A 24,576-nucleotide genomic window follows, 5' to 3' on the forward strand; every position below is an offset into this window, starting at 1 on the left:
AAAATAATTTATTTATTAAAACTTTAATGCACTCCATAATCCAACAGATTGATTATCTGTAGGCTATCATCTGAAGCTTTGTAATACAATGCAATTCCTGATTTTCATTAATAGCATTTACTAACGCTGACTATATTTGAAGTATTAGCATTTTCCACATAGAAATACGTTACAAGAATAATGCATAATATGGCTCAATGCATTAAAACAGTGTTTTTAAAAGACCAAACCCATTATTAATAAAGTATACAACCAAGCACATGTGGCAGAACACAAACAAGCCACATTTAATAAAACGTTCACCTAAAGAAATAATGATTTATGGAAAATGCAACTATGCATCTCTAGATACACCCCTTTTTTATTTACTTTTTGCTGGTTTGTGATTGGGAGGGGAGCAATGCACAAGATGGCAATGGCCTCTGCCCATTTGTGTCTTCATTTGAGCTTCAGAAAAATCTGAAAAATTGATTGTGTGTAATAACAATGAAATGACACAAGGAGAAAGTACTGAACGACTTAAATGTATTTAATCCATTATATAAAAGGCTTTTTTGATTATGGCAGCTTAAAGATGCCTCTCATATGGAGAATTAAGTCTCATGCTTTACTCAAGTGTGATTTTTTCACAGACGTCCACAGAGTGTAAAGTTCTTGATGGTTCTGTGGGTCTCGTCTATCAATTTTGATCTTTATTTTGTATTTTCTATTGGATTCAAGTAAGGTGATTGGCTGGGCCGTTCTACAGCTTGATTTTCTTTTTCTGAAAGAATTTTAGTTTTCTTGGCTGTGTTTTGGATCATCTTGCTGAAATGTCCACCCTGGTTTCATCTTCATCCCCCTTTTAATGTGGATGCTGGACTGAAGCAGATGATATTAATTTACAATGATGAAGGGCAGAGAGTTACTGAATAACTACTGAGAAATTTCAGCTGCAGTCTGGGCTTTTACTGCCTTCCTACGCCTCCCTTTTTTCATGTGTTCATTACTTTTCACTGTGTCTTTTAATTTTATCACACATTACATTATTTGTAAACTAATTCTTATTGTTTTCTTTGCATTAATGGATTTCTTTGTTTGCTGCCAACATCTGGTAAAAATTTCAAGTCAACAACCCGCTTTTTTTTTTGAGAAAAATAGTGACAGGTTGAATAATTATTTCCCCCACTGAATATATAACAAACAAATTTAAAACAATCCATCATTAGGACTGCAGATTGTAGGATTTAGAATTATTTACCTTAAATTAATTATATTTAGCCTTAAATTAAAGATTTAATAAGACTTACCTCACAGCTGGTTAATTTGGGTCATAGCTTTTTTTTTTAAATCCCAATAAGAACCAGAGATGCTAAAAAGGTGAATGATTCATTTATGATAATGGATTTCAACCATTTATCACACCAATGAAACAGAAACGTGCGCACAATCGCACACACAGACGTCATTACAATCAAGCAGGAAAAAAAAAAACCTCTCCAACTCCCAATTCCCTTTGGGCTACAAAAATCTGAAAAGTCCTGCAGTCCACATCTAACATTAGAAAATTAACTGACAGCAACATCTGCGAGCAACTAAAATCACTAAGTCTCACCCCTGTAAACCAGTGAAGGAGAAACGCTGAGCTCATTTCATAAAGCAGCTCATCTCACATTGTGCTCTTTCATTACTCATATGAAAGGCAAAATTGGCCCAGCTTTGGACACGGAGCACCAGACTCATGCCAAGAGTCTTCAGGTGATTATCTGCAGGCTGGTTGGTATTGATCAAGCAGAGTGCTGATTAAAGACTGGATGTTAGTCTGGATGCTCTGCCTCTTATCAGCCGACATACGCTTCCTGACCTCAGCTAGCCCTGCCGTCGCTATGGCAACAGTGCTGGACACGGGGACGGCGGTGAACACAATGGCCCGTCTCCAGCTGTGGGTCTGGAGGGCTGTGCTCAGCCTAAAACCGCTCTCACACATCAGCACTGGATGGATAACAACTTCCTACTCAGCGTGTGACGGGTTCATGCTGAGGTTAAACTTAATCAGTTCATTCAGCCATGCTTTGGTGGAAAGAAATGAAAACACAAAGCTTTGTCGTTCCAGAAAAATAAAAATAGCTTCTCCCTCATTGGCAGATAATGACCAACCTTTTAACGGCATTATCTTAATGACAACAGTTATGGCCCCGCAGTTACACTTCTGATGGCAGGTCAATAATTCCCATCAGAAACTGCCACAGACATTTAGGAGGACAATCATTTGACTAACACAATTTTGATGCTGATGCTATACGGTTTGCTTTTAGGATGACAATTTTTTTTTAAAGTTAAAGGTTTAGGCTGCTCTGCCTTATTTAACAGCACTCACTAATGTCAAAATTACTGAGATGCACAAACAAATCATAAAAGGAGAAGCTTTATGGTTCACAGTCATGAATTTCAGTGCAACGCTTCAGTTTAACAGGTAAAAAGTGTGAGGTGAGACTTCAGTATACAGAGGAATCAGAAAGTCAAATTCAAGATCTTTTAAGACCTTTTTTGAAGACTTTACAGATGATTTAATACCTTATCGCCACTATGTATGTTTTAGTTAAGATTTTTATAGATTTTATAGTTTAAAATGAACTCATCATCATGCCTTGAGAGCATGTCACCTAAGGCTGATGATTTATACTTCTGCGTCAAGCGCACGCGTATGCTATGCTCCATCGGCCGTGGCTGTTGCGCACCTCTCAAAAAATGTAACTTCACGTCGCAACGAAGCGTAGCGCAAGCTCTGTGATTAGTCGGCTTGGTATCGCTGACGAGTGTGGGCAGGACCAAGAGCTGCGCGAGCCTGATGGAGCAATTGTTTACAAGTGTCGAGTCCCGTGAAAGAGCTCCAGATGGAAAGTTTTGTTTTGTGTTTACCTCATGGTTAAAGTTGTTGCGCGTCTGTCAATTCCTGCCTCAAATGAGCGAGTTTGAGCCATTTGTTCATTAAGGAAGTGTTAAAAAACAAAACACCAGCGTAAAAACTCGACACAGAGAAACATTAACACCTCACTGCCAACTAGCATTTCGGAAGTGTTATGGCAGAGTAACAGAAACAGCGCCGTGGGTCATGCCAATCAAAAAAAACAACAAAAAAAACAGTCTCATTTAGTTCTTGTTTTCCAATTATGTAAAGCAAATGGCAACTATCTTTTAGTTTACTTGGCTAAAGGAGACATCATGTGACATTAATAGATTTTATTCTATTGGTTAAATATCATTAGCGTTATTAAAAATGGAACTTTCTTAGTGTCATTTATAAATGACGATGCCTTATAGAGGGTTTCAATCAGAGTGTAAGAAAGCACAACTAAATGCGGCTTAGCTTGTGATAACCATACCTGCCATCATTTGACTCAGAAATTCAAGGAGACAAGGTTTGGGTAGGGGTTGGGTATGTTTGTCTGAAAAACATTGTTGAGAACTGGATTAGTAACTGTACTGTGGAGTTGCTATACCAAATACTATACCGGATACTACACCAAAATTGGCAACCCAGGGGTGTTCCAGACTGTACCAAAAGGGTGAAATTACGGGAGTTTTCTGGAAAAAAAAAAAAAACAAAACCGAAGGGTGGCGGCAGATGGGTCTGAAATACGAGAGATTCCCAAGAAAAACAGGAGTGGCAGCAATGGTGATAATTCCTAATCAATGCAATATAATTCAGAAGAATGAGAACAAAGAACAATTCTGAATCCAATTTTTTTCAAAATTTTAGAAAGAAATTAAAATAAAATTAGTGTGAGATACAGTTTTCACAACTGAAAGTACAATAGTACTTTTATCATGATCCACGCAGATCCTACACACAATTGTCTGGTCAGTTAGTGATTTAAAAATAGATTTAATCATTTTAAATTGCAATGCCAAACGATCTGTTTTTGTGAAATGATGCTTTTTAAATGTACCTGCACCTAAACTAAAATATTATTCATATACTAAAAAACTGGAACTGTCAGGAATAGCAGTATTTCCTTGGTTATTGCTGTAATCAAACCAGCATGATGTCAAATCTTTATTGATTTCATAAACTACACAGCATCGCAATACTCAGATTCAATTCTGGCTAAATTTTGCATACACATGATTTTGAAAATGCAATGCATTGTAAAGCAGATTTTAAGATTTGTAATGCTATTTAAGGACCTTTTATTTCTCTGAATTGATTTATAGACGGTGAATACTTTGATACTTTTACTTTTTTTTTCAGTAAAGCTTGCTTGTAATAAGCAAATAAAACTCCAGCAGGTGCTTTCAGATGAAGTCCACTAGTTCACTGATAAGCGACTTAATATGGAGTTCACAATAGCGGATGACTTAAATCGCCCGATAATTAAACCAAAGATCTTATTCTGCAATAATGAGAGCTGTTTGTGCAAAAAGACAAACTACATTTAATAACATTACTACTCTGAAATCCCTTCACAAATTCACTCGAGTGATTCAAATAAATCCTACACTGAAAAAGGCACGATTCTTTAGTATTCTAACCAACGATGAAGGCATTTCATCATCACATTCTTTATTATCAGGAAAATTCCAAAAGAAGTCTTGTGTTTATTAGACATGCTGAATCAATAAGAGCAGATAAATCTTCTGTTTATCCAGCAATCACTAAAGAGATTTCCTTGGTTTCATCTTTGATATGTGTTTGCAGTTTTTGGCCTTCTGATGAAGATTTACTACTGATCACAGAGCTGTGCTTTTCTTGGCTAGATGTGCATGATAATCGCAGCTTTTGCTTAATTGTGTTTGCAATTTCATTTTCATTTATTGTGCAGCCCTAATTCACAATATTGCTTTTTTATTGTATTTTTGATCAATTAAATGCTTAACATAAATCAACTGCATGATAAATCATAATATATCAGAACCAGAGCAGCAGTTAATGGCTCATTAGCGTGAACACAGATTGGCGTGTTTTTTTAATGTTGTGCTATCATATGGGTAAAGGTGATAAGTTAAGTTACGTGATCTGACTCTGTGGTATAAATGGAGATTATTTCTCATAAACAGAGTTTTTGTCTACAGATCAAACTGCTTACCATCAGCAATCTATCCAGACAGTGCCTTCCAGTGGCAGAGTCTTAGGCTTTTATGGGTCAAGTGTTTACACAAACACACACACACACACACACACACACACACACACACACACACACACACACACGCACGCGCACACGCGCACACACACACACACACACAAAGAAAGAAATCAATAGGTGTCGATTGAAGTATCAATATGGCCGAGTCCCTGTCTCACCGCAACAGAAGGCCACTGGAATGGTTAAAGTCCTTTCAACTAACATGTCAAATGTACAGTCAAGAGGCCAAAGCCCTTATGTGGAATCACAACAATAATAAGTACACTTAAACAAGGTAAAATACGTGCTCTGAAAGTCAGTTGAACCATTTTCTTCGGGTCTATTTCAATATCACAAATATTAAGTATATATTAATATTAAGTACAAGTATTTTTAAAGTTTTGGACTGCCGGAATTCCACTGTACCAGTTGACGAAGATATGAACAAGTGAATGATGAAAATTCCTGTACAATGGAGATTTTTTTTTATAGGTGGAGGAAATATTTCTTTTGCTGAAACAAAAATGAGACTGTTTTTAACTATTGAGCAGACATCTAACTGATGACCTAATGTGATTGTCTGTGGGACACGAGGGTGGATTGGGAAGATTGTGTCAGGCACTGAGGAAGGCATTGTACCGAAACGACTGTTTTGTATCTCCTGAGAACAGAATAAAGCTACATAAAGTAAAAATTTAATGAGTGTGGATCATGACCTTCTAAATGATGATATTTACTAGATTAACGCACCAAAATTTAAAAAAAACGCTAGCCCGCAGACTTCATTACTGAACTTGATATCACTAATATTGACACAAGATCTTCAAAATAAAATTTGCTGACTATAGACTCTCTTCAAATGTATAGTTTCTTTTGTATGACTATGATGACAGTCAATGCAGCAAATTGTTGTTTTAGGTTCCACGTACTTCGTTATCTATGGAAATAAATCATTTGTGTTCAACTAAAGATGGTTCTGAGTTGAAGACATAAGGGTAAGTACATGACGACAATATTGTCATTTGGCCTATGGAGAAACTTTTTTTTTTCTCCATTTTCTGTTTCTGAGTACTGCAGACCAACCAAATTGAAATGATGTAATTATAATAATAATGTGTGTGTATTGAGATATCAGTGTAAGTATACTATGACATTTTTTGAGTGTGTAATGTGATTAATGTGGGTAAAATGAATGTTGTTTCATTGACTTAACCAATACTAGAAATATCCAAGACTCTAATAACTCACAAACAAACAGCATTTATTTATATAGAAATACATTTTTGAAAGAATTACAGTATCATTATGTAACTAAACCGGAATTTAAAAGTATTAAACTCTTTAAAATAAATGAAATTGGTTCGTAATAATGACTGATTAAAGCTTGGAAAAAATTTAAGACTGTTTTGATACATTTTTGACTTCTTGAACTCTAAAAATTGACATACAGTACAATAGTACAAAAAAAAAATCCCTGTATAATAGAAAACGCAGCACTTCACTTTTTACAGTCATTAAGGACGTTGGACAAGCCATTTTATGTTTACTTCTTTCATGTATTATTTCCCTCTGTACTGTTAATATTCAATATATCAAATCTGCACCAGGGTAAAATTTCCGTTTTCTTGTTGTCAAATATATACAGTATAAATAAATCAGAGTAAAACTGATCTGAATATACTCTGGTTTAAGGTCACATTTACCAGGCACAGGTCTGACACATTTTAGCGATAAAAAAAAAAGGGTCGGACACCTAACAAATTGGATAGAAACGCTAACCTTTTATTTAGCAAAAGTATCATAATCATCATAAAAGCCTTCGGTATTATGCACAATAATGTGGAAGTCGCTCAGAAGACAACATGAAGTCTCACACTAATTGTTTTGACATTTATTGTTGAAGCTGCTGGATGCTTTACAAAAAGGGAGGATCCGCAGCAGTATTTTAAAGGAGAGGAGTTAAGAAACAACCTCTCGCAGAGGCTTTTAGCATGCTCTGAAAGTTTTAGTGGGCATTAAATACAACATGAACACGGAAAGGCTGTGTTTTAGTAGGTTTCAAAAATCACTGCCATTAAAATCTCACTTCCTTCATGATTTGGGTTGCATTAAAAATCAAAACAGACCTGTCAACTGCACTAAATTTAGTCGGCAGGAAGTAATGAAAAGATCACATCAAATGTTAATGTGTATGGTGAGAAATGAGTTTCATTTTGGGGTGTTAAAAATTCTCCTACTATTACACCATCCTGGCGTGATAAAGATGCAACAATTGACTGATTGAAATCTGAACAGGTTATTTATTTAATATTTTGGATAATCTGTTCTGAACTTGCACACAAACTGCACTGCTATCACTTTATATTACAAAATTTGGGTTAGGTTTAGCACACCACATACACTAAGCATTTTATTAAATGCAAGCTGAGTAAACACCAACCCTAATCTGATGCTGAAGACCTCGACAAACAAAGTTGTTTAGACTGTTTTCAGAGCCATTGTGGTCAATGGAGGATGAGAGGGTCCTCGGATTTCATCTAAAATTTTCATTTGTGTTCCAAAGATGAACAAATATGAATCTGAGGGGATTGGAGCCACATGAGGGTGAGAAATTAAGAACAGAATTTTCATTTTTAGATAAACTAAAAAAAAACATAGACATTCTGGAAGCTGTTCGATTGGCGGATCTTACATTGGCTCCTTGTAACACTGGCCTATTGTAATACACTTTGATGATTCTGTTGTGTTCCAAAATGAAACACAGCAGTTCACAGTTTGCCAAGCATTAAATATTGGATACAAATCTAATAAACATTAGATTTTACTTAATTTGCAACAAGCTTTTATGAAAGATCTTCAATAAGGTTCAGATCTCTAGTGCATAAGTACTTCCAATCTTTCTTGTCTATTGTTTAATAGAAACCTAGTTTTCAGCAATCAAAATCAGACATTTATAAAAGAAAAGAGTCAATTGATGCCTCACAAATGAGTGCCGCTTCTTGCATAAAGTTGTTAGTCACGTATAAATTCATAAAACGTGTTTATAAATATGGGAAATCTGAGCTTGTTTGTGTTTATCTTGAATTAGTATTAAGCAAAGCACACCATATTCTGCTAACACACTGAAAACATGGAAACGATTTATAAGTATACAAAAATCAAAGGTTAATTTAATTAATTTTGACCAAAGGTTAATTAACCAGTCCTGCTTCAAATGATTAAATCAAGATTAATCATTAAATGATCACTCACTAGATCACGATGAAATCTCACTTGAGAAAAAAAAGACGAGACTAGAATACATCTACATTAAAAACATTACCAAAACCTCTTTCTCTTTGACAAAAATGAGAAAATATATCACAGACAGCTACACAAGCCTCCACTATGAGCTTTCATGTTTGTGGTTGCCAGATGTCAAGAGTTTAAATCCCTAATCAGAGAGCTTTTCTGTTTCAAAAACAAAAAAAAAAGTCTTTCACTGTGTTTTACCTAATCTTTTCAATTTGGCAGTATTGCACCACCACAGTAGTCTGTATGTGTAAGTGGAGTTCAGCAACTTTCATAACAGATATCCTTAAATGAAAGTGTCATACAGCCTGCCAGTGTGCTCTTACTACAACACAATGCGAGTTCTAAGTGTCTTTTCTGATTTATAAGATTTTACATGTATTCATTTAGCAGACACTTTTATCCCAAGCAACTTCCCGATGATGACTTTTCAAAATCACCAGAGAGCAGCAATATCAAGATTTAATGAACTTAAGCAATTGCTGCGTATCAGAATATAGACTTTATTATTTTACTTTATAGAGATTTAATATTTTGAGAGATTCTTGTTTTAATTTTTTTTTTCATAAATGCAGACGGTTTTATTTATCTGCTTATATAAAATTAGGTAAATTCCACAATGTGTATGAGTTTGTGCCTACAAGAAAAAAAATTTCACTAATTCTGATGGAACGTAAAATATTAGATTACAGTAATTATATCTTAAAGCATGATTAAAATTGAGCAAAATCATCATTTCCAGTTTATCCATTGCAATAAGATTAAAAGGTTTTCCCTCATCAAGGCTATTTACAGGACAATATAGCCAAAAACTAAAAGCTTTTCATGACGTCATCACTTTCAAAGATTTGTATTATTGGATGTTTACACAGACAATAGCGGCAGCTTTTTCAAAAAGATTGAAGCATTTTTAGTCCCAAAAACTGCATTGTGATATAATGTAATGTAATATGTGTATTTAATAAAGCGCATTTACTGTGTATGGCCACTCAGCCAAAGCTCTCCACACCACCACCAGTGTGCAGCATCCACTTGGATGATGCAACGGCAGCCACAGGACAACGGCGCCAGTGTGCACCACACACCAGCTATAGGTGGAGTGGAGACACAGTTATAGAGCCAATTAAGTGGATGGGGATGATTGGGGGAGGATGATTGGGAGGCCATGATGGGTAGGGGCCGATAGTGGGAATTGGGCCAGGACACCGGGGTAACACCCCTACTCTTTACGAGAAGTGCCATGGGATTTTTAATAAGCACAGAGAGTCAGGACCTCGGTTTAACATCTCATCTGAAAGACAATGACGTTGATGTAAACAAAGAGACAAAATCAAAAAAGATTCAAATTTTTGGCTGAAAACATAGTTTAAAACCTAGATTAAAATTCCCAGACATTCTGTTCACAAAACATGACTAAACACGAACAACAAAATGAACACCAGATCAGAAAGAGACCTCTGAAAAAGAAGTGCAAAGTCATCCACAAGTCTTCCACTACAAAATCCACCGAGTGATCAATACATGTTCGGCTGAGGAGTTCATTCCATGTGTAAGGTAGAAATAAAGACAGGCTTATTAAATATGAAAGTGAAGTGTGAAAGACACTTCAGCACACTGCACTGCAGCATGAGTCTCTCACATCTCTCCTATTCTTCAACACTCTCTCTCCTTCACACCTTATCTTTGTTCTTCTTCAAAAAGCTATCCTTTTTTGTGTTTAAAACACACAACCCTGCATCCTGAGATTCTCTTCAGCGTCTCAGAAAAAGAACAAATAAAACTTCATCCAACCAAGTTTCAGAGCAAGACTGAGGTCGATTTGCCAAGCTAAATATTTAAAGACAGCATTTCCAATATTTCAGTTCAGTCATATGACAAAATGAGCAAATAATCAGATGGAAATAATGTAGGATAAATCGTTACCCCCAGATTTATTACCAACTGAAAACATTTCAAATTACACATTTATATAAAAAAAGCCTGAAAACTGAAAGACAAAGCTTTATCAAATGTTTCATAATAAATTAAAATGGATTATAAAATGGCCTATGAATAAAACAACATAACTTCAAGCAAAATAGCATCTACCACATCAGTTGTGCATTTCTGGATGCTGTAATGCTTGTGAAAAATGTCTATTTGGCCCTTTAACATTGCAGTTGTAACTGAGGCCTGGAAGCGTTTGGCTTGTAATGTCAACAAGATGCTGTTTTCTGCCCTCAAATACACTTGTTTCTGCTACTTTAGTCCACACTAACCTAACTTTTATTTCTCAGAAATGCCTGTTTGAGTTCAGATGCAGATCTAAAACCATGTTTATTAAAAGAGACAAAGTTGAGATTAAAATTAGCTATATATAATGCTGGCCATACATGTGAAACCCTGCACAACTTCACAAAAGTTACTATACTGTTTCTATGGTAACAGTACAGTACAGTACAGTAGCTGCCTAATTAAAGTGTTAGTTGTTAAACAAATTAATATAATAATTTGAAATGCAAAAAAACTAAAAGTATAGCCTTGTTAGGTCCCTTTATGTATTAATTTTGCATTAGTTCTTGCTTTGTTGTCATTGAAAATCTGACCTCTGCCTGTTAACTGACTACTCTGTTATTTTGCCCTTTTTGGATTTTCTTTTGTACCCTCTCTTCATTGATTGTTTTTGTAGACAAGGGAGTTAGGCAAATAAAGTGTATTTTCTTTTCTTTTGCTGAAAATAGGGAAGTTAGAGGGAAGTAAAAAAAAAAAAAAAGAAAAATTTAGTTTGAGAAAAGCATTGTGTAAATAAAATCTCTATATATTTTCTTAAGCAGCATTGTGTGAGCAGTCTTCCCTTTCATGCTGTGTCCTTACCCCTATAACAAGCCGATAAAAAGACTGTAAATAGATCTTATAAACTTTAACTTCTTCAACTTGTTTCAACTAAATGAATTAAGTTCATAAATTAAATTATTTTTAATTAAAAAAAAATTCTTAAAGTATTAAATTATTAACTGAAATTAAAGTTTTCAGAAATCACATTAAAAAACCTTCAAACAAAAAAAATTTATTTAGTTGTAACAGGTTAAAGTAATTCATTAAAAGGGTTAGTTCATCCAAAAATGAAAATTCACTTAGTATTTATTTACTTAGTCTTACCTCACTATGTCCCACCCTCCCTTTGTGTTTTGGTTAAGATTACGTCAAACATCGAATAAAAATGCACATTTCAAAACAGTTCACGGGACCTTTAATTACAAATCATTAAATTATTATTTTAGATTAAACGTATTACTTATAAAACAAATATTTTCATGAGCGACAAAAGTATTCTTGTAGCTTCATAATATTTCACTTGAGCCCTATACTGACACCGAGTACATGAAACAGTTGAGTAAAGACATTATTTTTGTTTTATGAGCATGCAAAAGTATTCTCATAGCTTCATAATATTTCGATTGAACCACTAAAGGCATATTTGGGTTTTTTTTTGGAGGATGTTTTGGTATTTTTCTGGACTTTGAACAATGTCTCTCAATGTTTATCTAAAAGAATGAGGGAGCTCTCGATTTTAATCTAAAATATCTTAATCTGTCTATGAAAGACAAACAAAGGTCTGAGTGGATTGAAACCACACAACAGTACATAAATTAATAACAGTATTTAACTTTTTGAGTGAAATAACCCTTCAAGTTGATGCAATATATATAATTTATTTTCTTATTATTTTTCTTAGTATAGACCATTTTAAGGGATGCAAACAAAAACAATGGTCCCAAGTATTTCTTATTTTACATTTTTAATTTCTATAGCTTCCGAGAATCCAAAAAGAGCCACATATTGATGCATAATGTTATGATAGCTGTTTTAACTTTAAGTTATGATTGAATTGCCTCTTGTTTTTGTTTCTTGGGCCAATGACATCACCAGATTGAAATGGTCTATAATGCAATACATTTTTTGTCCATTCATAACATATTAAATTTGGGTATTGAAAAACAATCTAACTGGATTTTTGTGGCTCAGTGATTCCTCTGTGTCAGTGCGGATTAATCCTGGTTTAAAAAAAATTACAGAGAAATTGTTATTTTTATCAGGGAACTCTACAATGAACTCGAGCGCTTCTCATTGGATCTCACACTGATCTTCAGTGGTCTCGTGAACAAGACTGTCCGTGAATTTGATCGAAACGTTCGCTGTGCTCTCTTTTCAATTGCACAGAGAGGATAAATGATCAGTGAGGCTTGTAGTTCAATCGAGTAGTGTTGTTTGATTCCACTTTTGATGCATTTATCAGATTTTACTGAAACTGGGCTATATCTTTTGCATGTTAGTTGTAGGAATTAAACTCTTCTTTTATTTCATTCAACATTGAGATTAATACAAATGAACTTTTATGCTAATATTGGCACTTTTTTGATATTTAGAAATAGCTGAATCTTAATGCAGCCCCAAAAACTATTTGGTTACATCTTCATAAATAGCTTGAAAGAAAATCCTCCTGTTTTTAAACGACATGAATGTCATAGTAAATTTTCATTTTAGGGTGCACTGCACCTTTATTTTGTTTTATAAGGTTAACATGGAAGTATGAAATCATTTGTAAAGAACATAACTGTGTGCTTAGCCAAAAACGTAATAAACTGAAACAAAAGAAATTGATTCATAAAACCAAACACTGTTAAACACCCAAAATGATTTCCAAGTCAGGGTAAATGTCAGAATAAATAGCAGAGGAAAGCCTACTTCACAGTAAAAATAGTTAATTCTACAAGATAATACAGTGAAATCACATAAACGGACTTTATATCTACTGTGAAGTTACACTATATGGTTTTAATTTCACAGTAATTGAATGTAACAAAAATCACAGTAAATTACTGTGAACTACCTTGTGGTACTTTGCTGTAAAATTACTGTACATATAGTATTTTACTGTGAAAGTAATGCAATTATTAGCCAGTAATTTACTGTGAATTTAAGCTAGCTAAAGAGATGTAGCCATTAAACACGCTCGAAAAACCAGCATTTTTTAAAAAAATGCTGCAAACATTTAACATAAGTCCTGTCTTGGAATCTGCCTGACTATTTAAAAAAAATGGCACCTGAGATGGATTAAAAGTCTACTTTAGACTTTTTGTTTACATCTACTATCTATTATTATTTATTTGTTTTAAGATATTTTTTCAAGTTTCAATTTCAAACCTAAATATTCTAAATGTTCTTAAAAAGAAAATGTTCTTTGAAACATTCAGTGTACCCGAATTATTACACTATTATGTTGTAAAAATGTTTTATTTTTCATTGGTGAATTAAGTATTAAAGTGGCAGTAATATCATTTATCGCAATTAATTTCGGTGCAATATATCACCCAGCAAAAAATATTCCTTAAAAAAAATTCCTTAAAAACCATTTCAGAGACTGAGAAAAGAACTGATGTTGTACTATGAGAATCAGAATTTTTTTGAGAAACCTTTTTAAAACAGCATAATACCGGCATGTCACAATGACATTTGCACCGCTTGACCTATCAGGATTCAGAGTAGGCATGGGACGATAACCGTTTTCAAGGTATACCTCGGTTTTTAAAACCGACAAAATTTTCAGCTATACTGTTCTTAAGGTATGTGTAAGATTTTTTTTTATTTACATTTTTTATGCAGAAAAGATATCCAAAAATCCCGTTTTAAATTGTAAAGAATCTGCGTTTTTGAAATTAACATTAGAAGTCAATGATTTATTTTAATTATTTACCCCGACATGTTTTACTGTTCTAATATTTTGGAAACGTCTCTCAAAACAAAATATATTGTGTTCAAAGGGGAAAAAGATTTTTGTTTTTTACCCAGATTTTTATAAAAAGAATATTTTTTACAGCAGTAATCACAATACCGTCAAACCACGAAACCGTGATATTTTTATCCAAGGTTATCATACCATCAGAATTTATACTGGCCCATGCCTAATTCAGCATAAGAACTATTTATTATTTTATACTACTCTTTTTCCCTGCTCAAATGGTTACATCAGCGGCAAAGCAAGAAGCAAACAAGACCAATTGTGATTTCATGATCTTTGTTCAGGCGTTCTCACATGTACACACACAGATCAGATTCAGTCCCAGCAGTCGAATAGTCTGTAGCTCTACAGCTTAGAGCCAGTGATAAACAACACACACAAACAAACAGAGAAATGATTAGGGACGACGAACTGAGCAAGCACGTCTCACCAACAGTGGATGTAGATGGAATTATGCGAGTCTGTTTTCACCAGCCTGAACCAAATCATCCCACAAGTGCAGTCATTTACATGTAAATGAGACTCCAGCATGCACGTGCGCTCCTTACTTACCGAAGATGTTGGTGGAATGTCCTTTCTTGGCGAGGGGTTTGAGCTCGTTGTGGCCCCAGCCGTATTGTCTGTAGCTGTCCCACGCATGCTTCATCATCTACAACACAGAAAAGACAGGAGGTTAGCCTTTCCCATGAATACCAAAAAGTGCAATGGATATCTGCATTATAGCACACTAATACAAGACATCTCCAATTGATTGGTTCATCTACAGCAACATGACATTTTCATGGTAAACTAGTCATGCACAGAAATTACAATTCTGCAGGGGGGAAAAGTCAGAAGCAGCAGCAGTCATAATGATAAATACATAAACTTTACATTCATTTTAACTAGGGCGGCTCAATATATCATTTTAGCATTGAAATCGCAATGAGTGAATCTGCAATTGTCACATCGCAGGATCTGCAATGTCAAATTGAGATTTTAATTAGCCAGAAACCATTGAGGTCAGTGAAAAGTTGAACTCTAATTCAATAGTGTGATAGATTTTTATTTGGATGTGTTTTTTATGGCTCGTCAGTAACGATTTCAAGCTAATTTACACCATTTGTTCACAGGAAACTATAAAGTTTACAACTTAAAGATGAGTTGTTTATTTATCCAATGAGTATAGTGTTATTTTATATTCGATTATTGAATTTTTGTACTTCAAAACTGAAAACCATAAAGAGATGTTTATTTCATTTGTATAATTCTGTTCTGTTTTTATCTGTGCTTTAATCTGCTTATTTTATTTTGTATATTTTATAAAGATGCACTCCCCTACAAAGTAATTCCAATCAATGTAAAATCATCTTGTGAAACTATATTCATATCATATCGCAATATATATTGCAGGAAAAAAACAAATATTGCAACGCGAGTTTTTTCCAATATGGTGCAGCTCTAATTCTAACATTAATCAAACAAAATCCTAAAAATCTCATTGGTTAGACATTTTTTAAATAGTGTTGATTTAAAACCTAAAAGATTTATGACTTCCAGGCATGTGACAATAAGCAGTTTCAAGGTTTACCGTGGTTTCGAAAAGTAAACATACTAAAACAGTTACATTTTTCTATTACACCATTCCTAAGGTATATGTTAGGATTTGTTGGGGGTGGGGTGGGGGGGTTACATGTTTTTATGACTACTTTATTTCGTTTTATTAGGGCAACAGTATCACCAGCAGAAAACGAACATCCAAAGCAAAAGCTGCTGGTCAGTTCACTAACCAGAAAACATCTGGAAAACAACTCGCTTATAAACCAACATACAAACATGCTATGTACCTGAACAGTGCAGTGGCTTACTTTATATCCAAAGAAAAGAAAAATGTCAGAAAATGGAGTTTCAAGTTGTTTTTTTAAACTAATGAAAATAGCAGAAGTCAATGGTTTATTTTAATTATTTAGCCTGACATGTTTACTGCGCCAAAATATTTGAAATGTTTTTTTTTAATATAAAATATATTGAGTTCAATGGAAAAAAATGTGTTTTTTACCCAGACATTAAAAAAAGAACATTTTAGAGTAGTAATCATAATAGTAATCACAATACTGTCATACCAAGAAACAGTGATATTTTTATCCAAGGTTTTCATACCATCAGACTCTGATGCCGGCCCATGCCTAATGATTTCATTTAATTGGACATGAATTGGATTATTCACACTTATTTTCTAACTATACAAAACAAACAAAAAGGGTTAACAACATTTGAAAAAAATAATTATAATTCACAGAGCTCTGATTTTAAAATTTGAGATCAAATTTTTTTAAAGTTTTCAAATTTGAGATTAAATTTAAACATTTAAAATGTAATTGTGGCATGATTTTTAAAACATATATAGTCAAGCCTAAAATTATTCATACCCCAGTGGTAGTTTTATTCTAGTTTTAACTTTTAAATTCATGAACACTGAATAGTATACCTGAGGTAAATATAACACTACATGACATTGCTTCAAACCTGTTCCTCTGACAGATTTTTACCTGTTTTACCTCTATTGTAGTTTATTCGCTTCACAAACACACAACAAAACACCATTTAAACATGACAGTTTCTGTCAATGATTTTAGATTTTAACAAAAAATTCCTGTTTTTTCACTACTGACAACCAGTTTTGAGAACAACCGGTTGGTTTCATGAACACAGACTGGAAACAACTCAGATGTTCAATACAAAATGTATCAACATGAAAGCCAAGAAGCTGTTTGTTCTGATGACACAATGACACGTTTTAACAGGGTAGAATAACGCAGGGATGCTCAAAGGCTTTTGATGTGAAAGATGAAGCGTCACAGAGAGATGTCCTGTTACCCAGAAGCCCCCGCTGTGACCATGACCGCGTCTGCTGCTCTGTCATTCCCCTTTCAGGTCACTGGCCAGCAGCACCCTGTCGATGTATCTTCACTCTGTGCGTGTGTGTTTTTCCTTTTTTTTCCCCACTGGAGTAAGATGAATGGACACAGTGTGTGTCTGCGTCTCTAAGCGTGTCTTTGTCTCAGCTGTGGCTCTAGGCGTGCTCTCTCGCGCTCGCTTCTATTAAACGGCTGGCTGAGATTCCGCTTTGAGCCACTCCACATTTAGACGTGTCTTCAGACATTAGCACTGTAGAAGAATACTTCCTCCAAAGCTAAATACTTGTGACAGGGTTGATGAGGTGCGTGAAAAATGATAGAATGAAATTGTAAGTTCTGCTCCACGAGCTAGCAGGCTGGCTAGCTGTCTACTGTCTTTGCGGCCCAAAGAACACTTCGTGTTTAATAAACACGCGTATGCAAATAGTTTGTGCAAATCAAAGTGCTAATCTGGCATGATTTGTATAGCACACACATTGAAATTACTCTTTGTCCACAATCCCTGATAAAAAAAAATGGGTTGGTTTTAATGATGGTTTGAGCTGGTTCTTTACTGGTTGCCTTACCAGCATTTGCTGTTTTTTCAGTAGGGATGCCAACAAAGGCTGTTGTTTCACTGTTGAAAATGGAACAGATGAAACTGAATAAAAACAGACTACTTGAGAGTAACAAAAATAGCTGTCTGCTTTAAGGACTTGTGTTGTGTGAGGAAATTAAATAGGATTCATGCTAGTTTATCTTAAACAAGTACAGAAGTCAATTCATCTGTAACTTTCTGAAGAAAAATAGCACAGACACTGGAAAAAGTTGAAACTTTTTGATAGACGTTTTGATTATCTATGTTTGTGAATACTAACAAATGCCTACTGCCAAATATATAGCCTTTCAAAACATACTTATGTCAAAATCGTTTCATATGGTAAACTTCAACATCCACACACAATGTTTTAAAAACAGCTAAATTACATGTAAAATAATTAAGGATGTCCCTGGGTGACCTCAAATAGTAGTACTGGGGACTGATTATGCACTTTTAATTGATCTGTATCGTTAAGAAAAGCCAGAACTTGTTATGCAACTCCTCTCCAGTAGGTAGTGGAAATTTCCATTTCCATCGCTAATTAAAAAAATAATAAAACAACAACAATAATAATAAATAAATAAATAAATACAATTTTTGCTAACAATTTATTCAATCATTCCTTCATTTTCTTTTCGGCTTAGTGCCTTTATTAATGAGAGGTGACCATAACTATGGTTTTCAGTATTTCATTTGTTCTTTTGAAATAAACTAAGCTAAAACTAAATGAAAAAGTCCTTTTGCTACAGTTTATTTTTAACTGCCATCATCACGTTATTGCCATGAGTCTTTCTTGCTTCGAAACTGACAGACTGGAATTCCGATACCATCAGCTTTATGTGTTCTAAAGTTTCTCAGCTATTTTTCTTCCCTTAAGAGGTTGTAATTATTCTGCTAATTTTAAATTTAAGAGGTTTAATACAAATGTACTATTGTACAAAAAATTATGGGCCCTAACATACACCCGGTGCAATAAGGTTCCAGATGAAAAACCCTAAGTGTCACTTTTTGCGTCACATCGTTAAAATAGCAAATCTATTTGCATTACTTTGTGGACTCATGGGTGTGCCAGTCTATAAAGGAGGTGTGTTAAGGCGCATTGTTGACGCGTTGCTTTTTAAGAATGAGTGAGAATGTGCATTTTTGTTATAATGTTATCATCATTAGTAGTATTATTTATTATGCATATTTATATTTGTTTAAAAAAAAACTAATATTTAGTGTTTAAATTTGTCTATCTGTTGGGTTTTAAAGACATACAGTATGCGTCACCATATGGGCATAAGAATAGGACGTGCGTTTAGATATAACTCAGTTTTTTCACCACACTTTGTTATTATTGTTAATTTATTTGCTGGAAATTAGAACGGAATTTGGAAAAAGTTTTGAAACAAATCTTTGCACTTAAGTTAAACTAAATATGAAATAAGTTTCTTTATCCACTAAAGTAAAGGAGTAGAGTAAAAGTAAAATAAAGAGAAAGTAAAGAGGTTGAATGGAGGAGGCTCATTCTTGATCTTCGGGCTGAAGCATTCAGTTTGTCTATTAAGTTTTTCCACTTACAAAGTCCGCCAAGTAAATAGCAAATGCACCATGGCGCGCGACAACTGACTCTTAAAAGGATTGTGAGATGAGACTCTGATTGGTTTAATGCAGGTTATGCTCAAAACACACCAATAACTCATTAAGCCTATAAGCACAATCCTGTTAGACCATGCACCAGGGCGCAGAGCGCATTTTTCCACCCTTAAAATAGCAAAAGTGGATTGTTAAAAAAGCCCTCAGTTTCGCGCCTCTGATCGGATCAGGGACATGCAAAAACTTCATCAGGAGACCCTTAGAAATTATTTATAAAGTGCCTGATGTGATGATCCTGGCTTTAGAATGCTTAAGGTTAAGAAGTGTCTACACCAAGAATGATAACTATCCAGATAACTGATGCACAAAATTGTTTTGTTGTCTGCTGCTTTTAATGTTCTCACCATTTAAAAACAAAGTGGATTAAAATTCAGGCTATCAAATTCTGTACTGCTTTACAAAATGGAAAATAAATCTGACAGTAATTCCAATTTTATTATTCTTCTGTGCAGTTATTGATTTAGTTGAGGTATGGACCCTTTTTGTTTTACATTTAGACAATGCTATATTTACTAAAATGAAACCTTATTAAATGGTGCAAGTCATTAGTAAATCTGGCCCCAAGAAAAGTAATAAGAATTTTACTTCAGCAAGTTGCTATGCTGAATACTCCAGACACACTGCATGAAATACTTACAGTAGCAAGGTAATATTTTGCCAAAATGAGGTATACTGCCATTTAGAGTTGACTTGGCATAGGAAAGCATGCCCAGGATGGTTTAAAATGCTGTTTAGCAAAGAAATGTATCTCACAAGTGTTTGGAAGGGAGCTCATGAAGACAGATGCATTAGGCGCTTCTGGAGCTTGTCTGACTGTCAAGTGTTGTTGTAGGCTGCCATCCCGAGCACAAGCCATGATTTTTTCCTTTACAGTTCTCACCCTAAAAAGCCAAAACCCAGGAGGGTGCCAAGGCAATCAAAAGAAGTCAATAATTTCATTTTGTTCTTGCTTTTCAATCTTGCCATGACATGCGGTGCGTGCAAAAGATTATGAATTACCATAAAGCAGTCTTTAGATTTTCAACGGACTGAAGGCTGGAGGCTGATTAGACTGGTTGTTAAACTCGTTTAGGGTAGACAAATTAAAGCCCGTGAACAGTAAGAAGTCTAGTACATACAGTATATGAGCTGAGAGGAGATGGAGAGCTGTGAGTCCACAGATCTCTCTTTCACTTTCCTCTAAATTCCCACTTGATCATGCGTAACTTCCAACCTCTAGCTCATGTTTTATTCAAGGGCTGTTCAGGGTCGTTCTGCCTGTCAATTAACAGTTGTTTTGACTAAGTGGAGGCCTCGTGAAGCGGTGAGAGCAGAGCCCATCCGACACGAAGGGAACTTATACTGGCGGTTAAATTAAGCCCGGGCTTTTAACTACCCCATGAAGATGTGTCTGCAGGGACGCATGAGAGATCAACAAGGTTAGACAGTCACAAGCAGCCAGAGGCTATGATTTGAACCTTTTTTCCCCCAATGTCATTTACTCAACCTCATGTCATTCAAAACTTGTATTCTGTTATTTTCTCTGTAATATAAAAAGATCGGCAAGACAACTCACAAAAATTTATTTAAACTAAAAAGGAAATATTGAATATAAAATAAGACCACACAACTTTAAAGCTATTTGATAGCTTTGTGTGAGAAACATAGTAGGGTTGAGCAAATAATCACAAACATGACTGAGAAAAGCAGTGTTTATCATGCACATTGTCAAGGAAGCACAGTGTGATTAGCAGTAAATCCCCAGAGGGCGCTCTCACAGAAACTCCAAACACCCACAAAGAAACCCAGAAAATCCTCAGTGTTTCATTATAAACAGAAGTTTTAACCGCTTCCATTGAAACAGCGTGACTAATAATCACACGACTACAGAATCATCTCACAGAAAGACTTATATCAAACACTCGACTAAAGTTATGAAGTGCGTTTAGACTAAACATGTTATTATGTTTGATCATTTCATTACTACACAGAGCCATAGTGTAGTACACTGAGAAGCTGCACAAACTGTCATCATCACAGAACAATTAAATCGACTTCGATATTCCAATACATTTTTGCATAGCGTATCAGTTAACAATGACTTGTAATGAATACTGCTCCATCTAAACTCACATGCTGGAGGTATTGCACGGAGGAAAAAAAAAAAAAAACGCCTTCAAACGCCTTAGTCACCCAGTACTAAAACATACCTACATTTAAACTATTATTCAGGATAAAACGTTTCCTTCATTGAGCTCTTAACCCAAAAAGTGCTGCAAGCGCATTCAGAAAATCAGGTCAATGGGTTCATGGAAAAGGACAAGCTCAGAAGAACCCGTGATATAAGTTTATTCATGTATGACAAACTTTCTTAGGGTTCTTTTTTCTTTTCCTTGGATTTTTTCCAACACAAAAGGAAATAAAAAGAACACAAGAAAGAGACTAGATGGAATGAAGGACAAAAAAAAAAATATATATATATATATATATATATATATATATATATATATATATATATATATATATATATATATATATATATATATATATATATATATATATATATGATAAGACCGCACGAGTTACGTCATTTTTTGAAAGGACCCTTATTGTTATGACCTATCATTCACTACTCCACAGTGTTCCTATATGAATTATTTGTTCATTCCATGTCTCACAAGCAACGTTGAAAGACAGTATATCATCAGGTTTCTAAAAAATTAGGTTCCTGTAAATGAAGGCTCAAATAAGGTCTTATCGCCTTATTTGAAAGTGCATTTAGTCTTAAAATCCTAAATGAGTCTGTTACAACAAAACCCACCCAATGACATGCACACTCATGCAGATTGCCCTTGCTGTGGTGAACACAGAAAATCCTTGCAAGAAAACCTCCAAAATGAAAACAGATCTGCAAAAAGGGGTCCAGACCCAAGAAATTCAATTAGCATGTTATGACATAAAGGAGGCCTTAGAACCATTGAAACACCCTGAAATATTCACATCTTTAAACGTTCCTCACATTTTAAACAGAAATTGTTTAATCAGGTCCCAAGAACAGTTTGTTAAAGTCCTGATGCCCTTGCAATGTGTCATATTGTTTCCCACTTGTAATTTAAAGGTGCAGTTAACGCTGCTTTTTATTTATAAATCCTGCTATTTAGTAGTGCTAGCATCGCTATTGCAATGCTAATCTAAAAGTTTACCTATAGGTTAGCAAACACGCACAGCTTTGCAAAGTATGCGAGAACACAGGTGCTTGACAATTTGGTACTACACGGATACACTACTACAAGTGTTCACAATACAATATAAATACAGTAAAATGTCTGTTCTAGAGCTGTAACAGTTAAGGCCCAATCCCAATTCTATTTGTATACCCCTTCCCCTAGCTACGTGAAACAGAGTGTGAAAAGGAAGAGATTAAAAATGTACCCCTAAGAAATTAAACCACACCACAACACCTGTACACATCATCATATGTCGTCACAAGCTCTTCATATAAGATCAACAATCGCAACTGCTGTAGTTATTCCAGTTTATATTTTGGTATTTATCGTCAGGAAATCACTGAAGCAGGCCTGGATTAAGAATTCAGAGGCCCCTGGGCACAATGTCTTTTAGGCCCCCTACAAAGCCACACATACCGAGCCCCTACCTAGGCCCCCTATAGTTGAATAAAAAAATAAGATACATTTTTAATGAAATAATCTACAATGTATTGCACTCATTTTTTAAATAAATGATATATAGTACATATATTTCTAGTCTACAAAGATTTTACTTACATTTAAAGCACACTTTAAAAAGAACTAATACAACTAGTGAAAATTAATGGATTTTAATATACTTGTTCAATTTCAGTAGAAAAACAGTAGAAGAATTTATATTTAAGGGTATTTTTAATGTATACCTTCTACAAACCTATAATGCACAAGATTTGGATATATAGATTATCGAGTATAGAGTATCGAATATTGCATTATTGAGCATGCAATGAGATCTTTCTTTATATATATATATATATATATATATATATATATATATATATATATATATATATATATATATATATATATATATATATATATATATATATATATATATATATATATATATATATATATATATATATATATAGCACAGTCCTACTCTGTACTTTTATTTAAATGAAAGTAGCAGATATCTTTTAATCTCCTCACATCTACACTTGCTAGTTCAGGCGTTTATTGACTTTGTTCTGCCTCTTTTTTTTCAACTGTAAATCAGCAACACAGTTCATTGTTGAATACTAATGAAAAACACACCAACAGGAGTGAAGAACAGTCTGTTCAGTTCTCACCCTTACAGTCCAAACAGTTCACTCACTTGATTGTACAGTTGGCTATGTATGAAATGAAAACAGGTCACATCCAATTAGTGACAGCGACAGTGAATGCTAATATGCAAATAAGGAAGTCAACCCAGTGTTTAGGGTTGCGGAGTGAAAACAACAATGTATGAATACAAATTATTAATCATTAACCCTGACTAAATAATGGGCAATATGAAACAGCAGTAAAATAACCCAGGGTTTCATTGACATGTGGGGTTTAGAATGACTGAGGGTTAACTAGTTGAAGCGTGAAAAGCCCCTAAGGCTCTTTCCACCTGTTGGCCTCGTGCATTACAATTTTCTGATGTTACTTATTCCGAGCCATCTGTATTCATGAAGCGGTTTTGCAGTTTACTCTGCAAATTCAGTATTCGGCGCATCTGCGCAAAAGTGACTAATTGATTTACTGGATCAGTCCCTATGGATTGACGGTCGTGTTCATATCAATTCCAGAACAGACAGATACGATCATCTCCACCCAGCCATCAATCGAACACAGCGCACTGTAGAGAGAACAAAGAGAGCGATAGATGAGCCTTGTCGGCGCTTTCTGCTCAACCGCTTGAATGATGGGGCCGGCCCATTGTGCATTTCAATTACCATCCGACTGCCAGCACACTTGTTTGAACAGTGATCAGTGCTCATATCAGCTCTGCAGGTGGATTGGTTATGCCCGTCAGGCTCTGTCTTCAGACTCCATGAAAGCCAGAGTGCACGACAAATTAGACAGTATGTTTTTAAAACCTGCGAGTGCTCGCAATGCATCCCCCTTTTTCTTGTGGGCACTGTCACGTTCCTTCAAGCCGTTTCAGGCACTCTAATAAGATTTTTCTTCTCATTATCATTGGCTTTTTATTTTTGGAGTGCATGACTGCCAGGGAGCAGAAAAACCACTTGGGTGTGTTACAAGGGGCACGCTGATGGTTTTTCCACTG

The 24,576-nt window shown here is 34.8% G+C and overlaps 1 protein-coding gene across 1 annotated transcript in view; it reads right to left on the bottom strand.

The window, feature by feature from the left end:
* man1a2 (mannosidase, alpha, class 1A, member 2) overlaps window positions 1-24,576 on the bottom strand; it is a 177,887-nt gene that overhangs the window by 83,592 nt on the left and 69,719 nt on the right. The window contains exons 4-5 of the mRNA XM_056465159.1: window positions 14,724-14,824; window positions 10,982-11,001 (exon numbers count right to left, since the gene is read on the bottom strand). Of these exons, the coding sequence (XP_056321134.1) occupies window positions 10,982-11,001; window positions 14,724-14,824 (121 nt within the window). The remainder of the gene's footprint in view (window positions 1-10,981; window positions 11,002-14,723; window positions 14,825-24,576) is intronic.

The sequence above is a fragment of the Danio aesculapii genome, chromosome 9, assembly GCF_903798145.1.
Source record: "Danio aesculapii chromosome 9, fDanAes4.1, whole genome shotgun sequence".
NCBI lineage: Eukaryota > Metazoa > Chordata > Actinopteri > Cypriniformes > Danionidae > Danio > Danio aesculapii.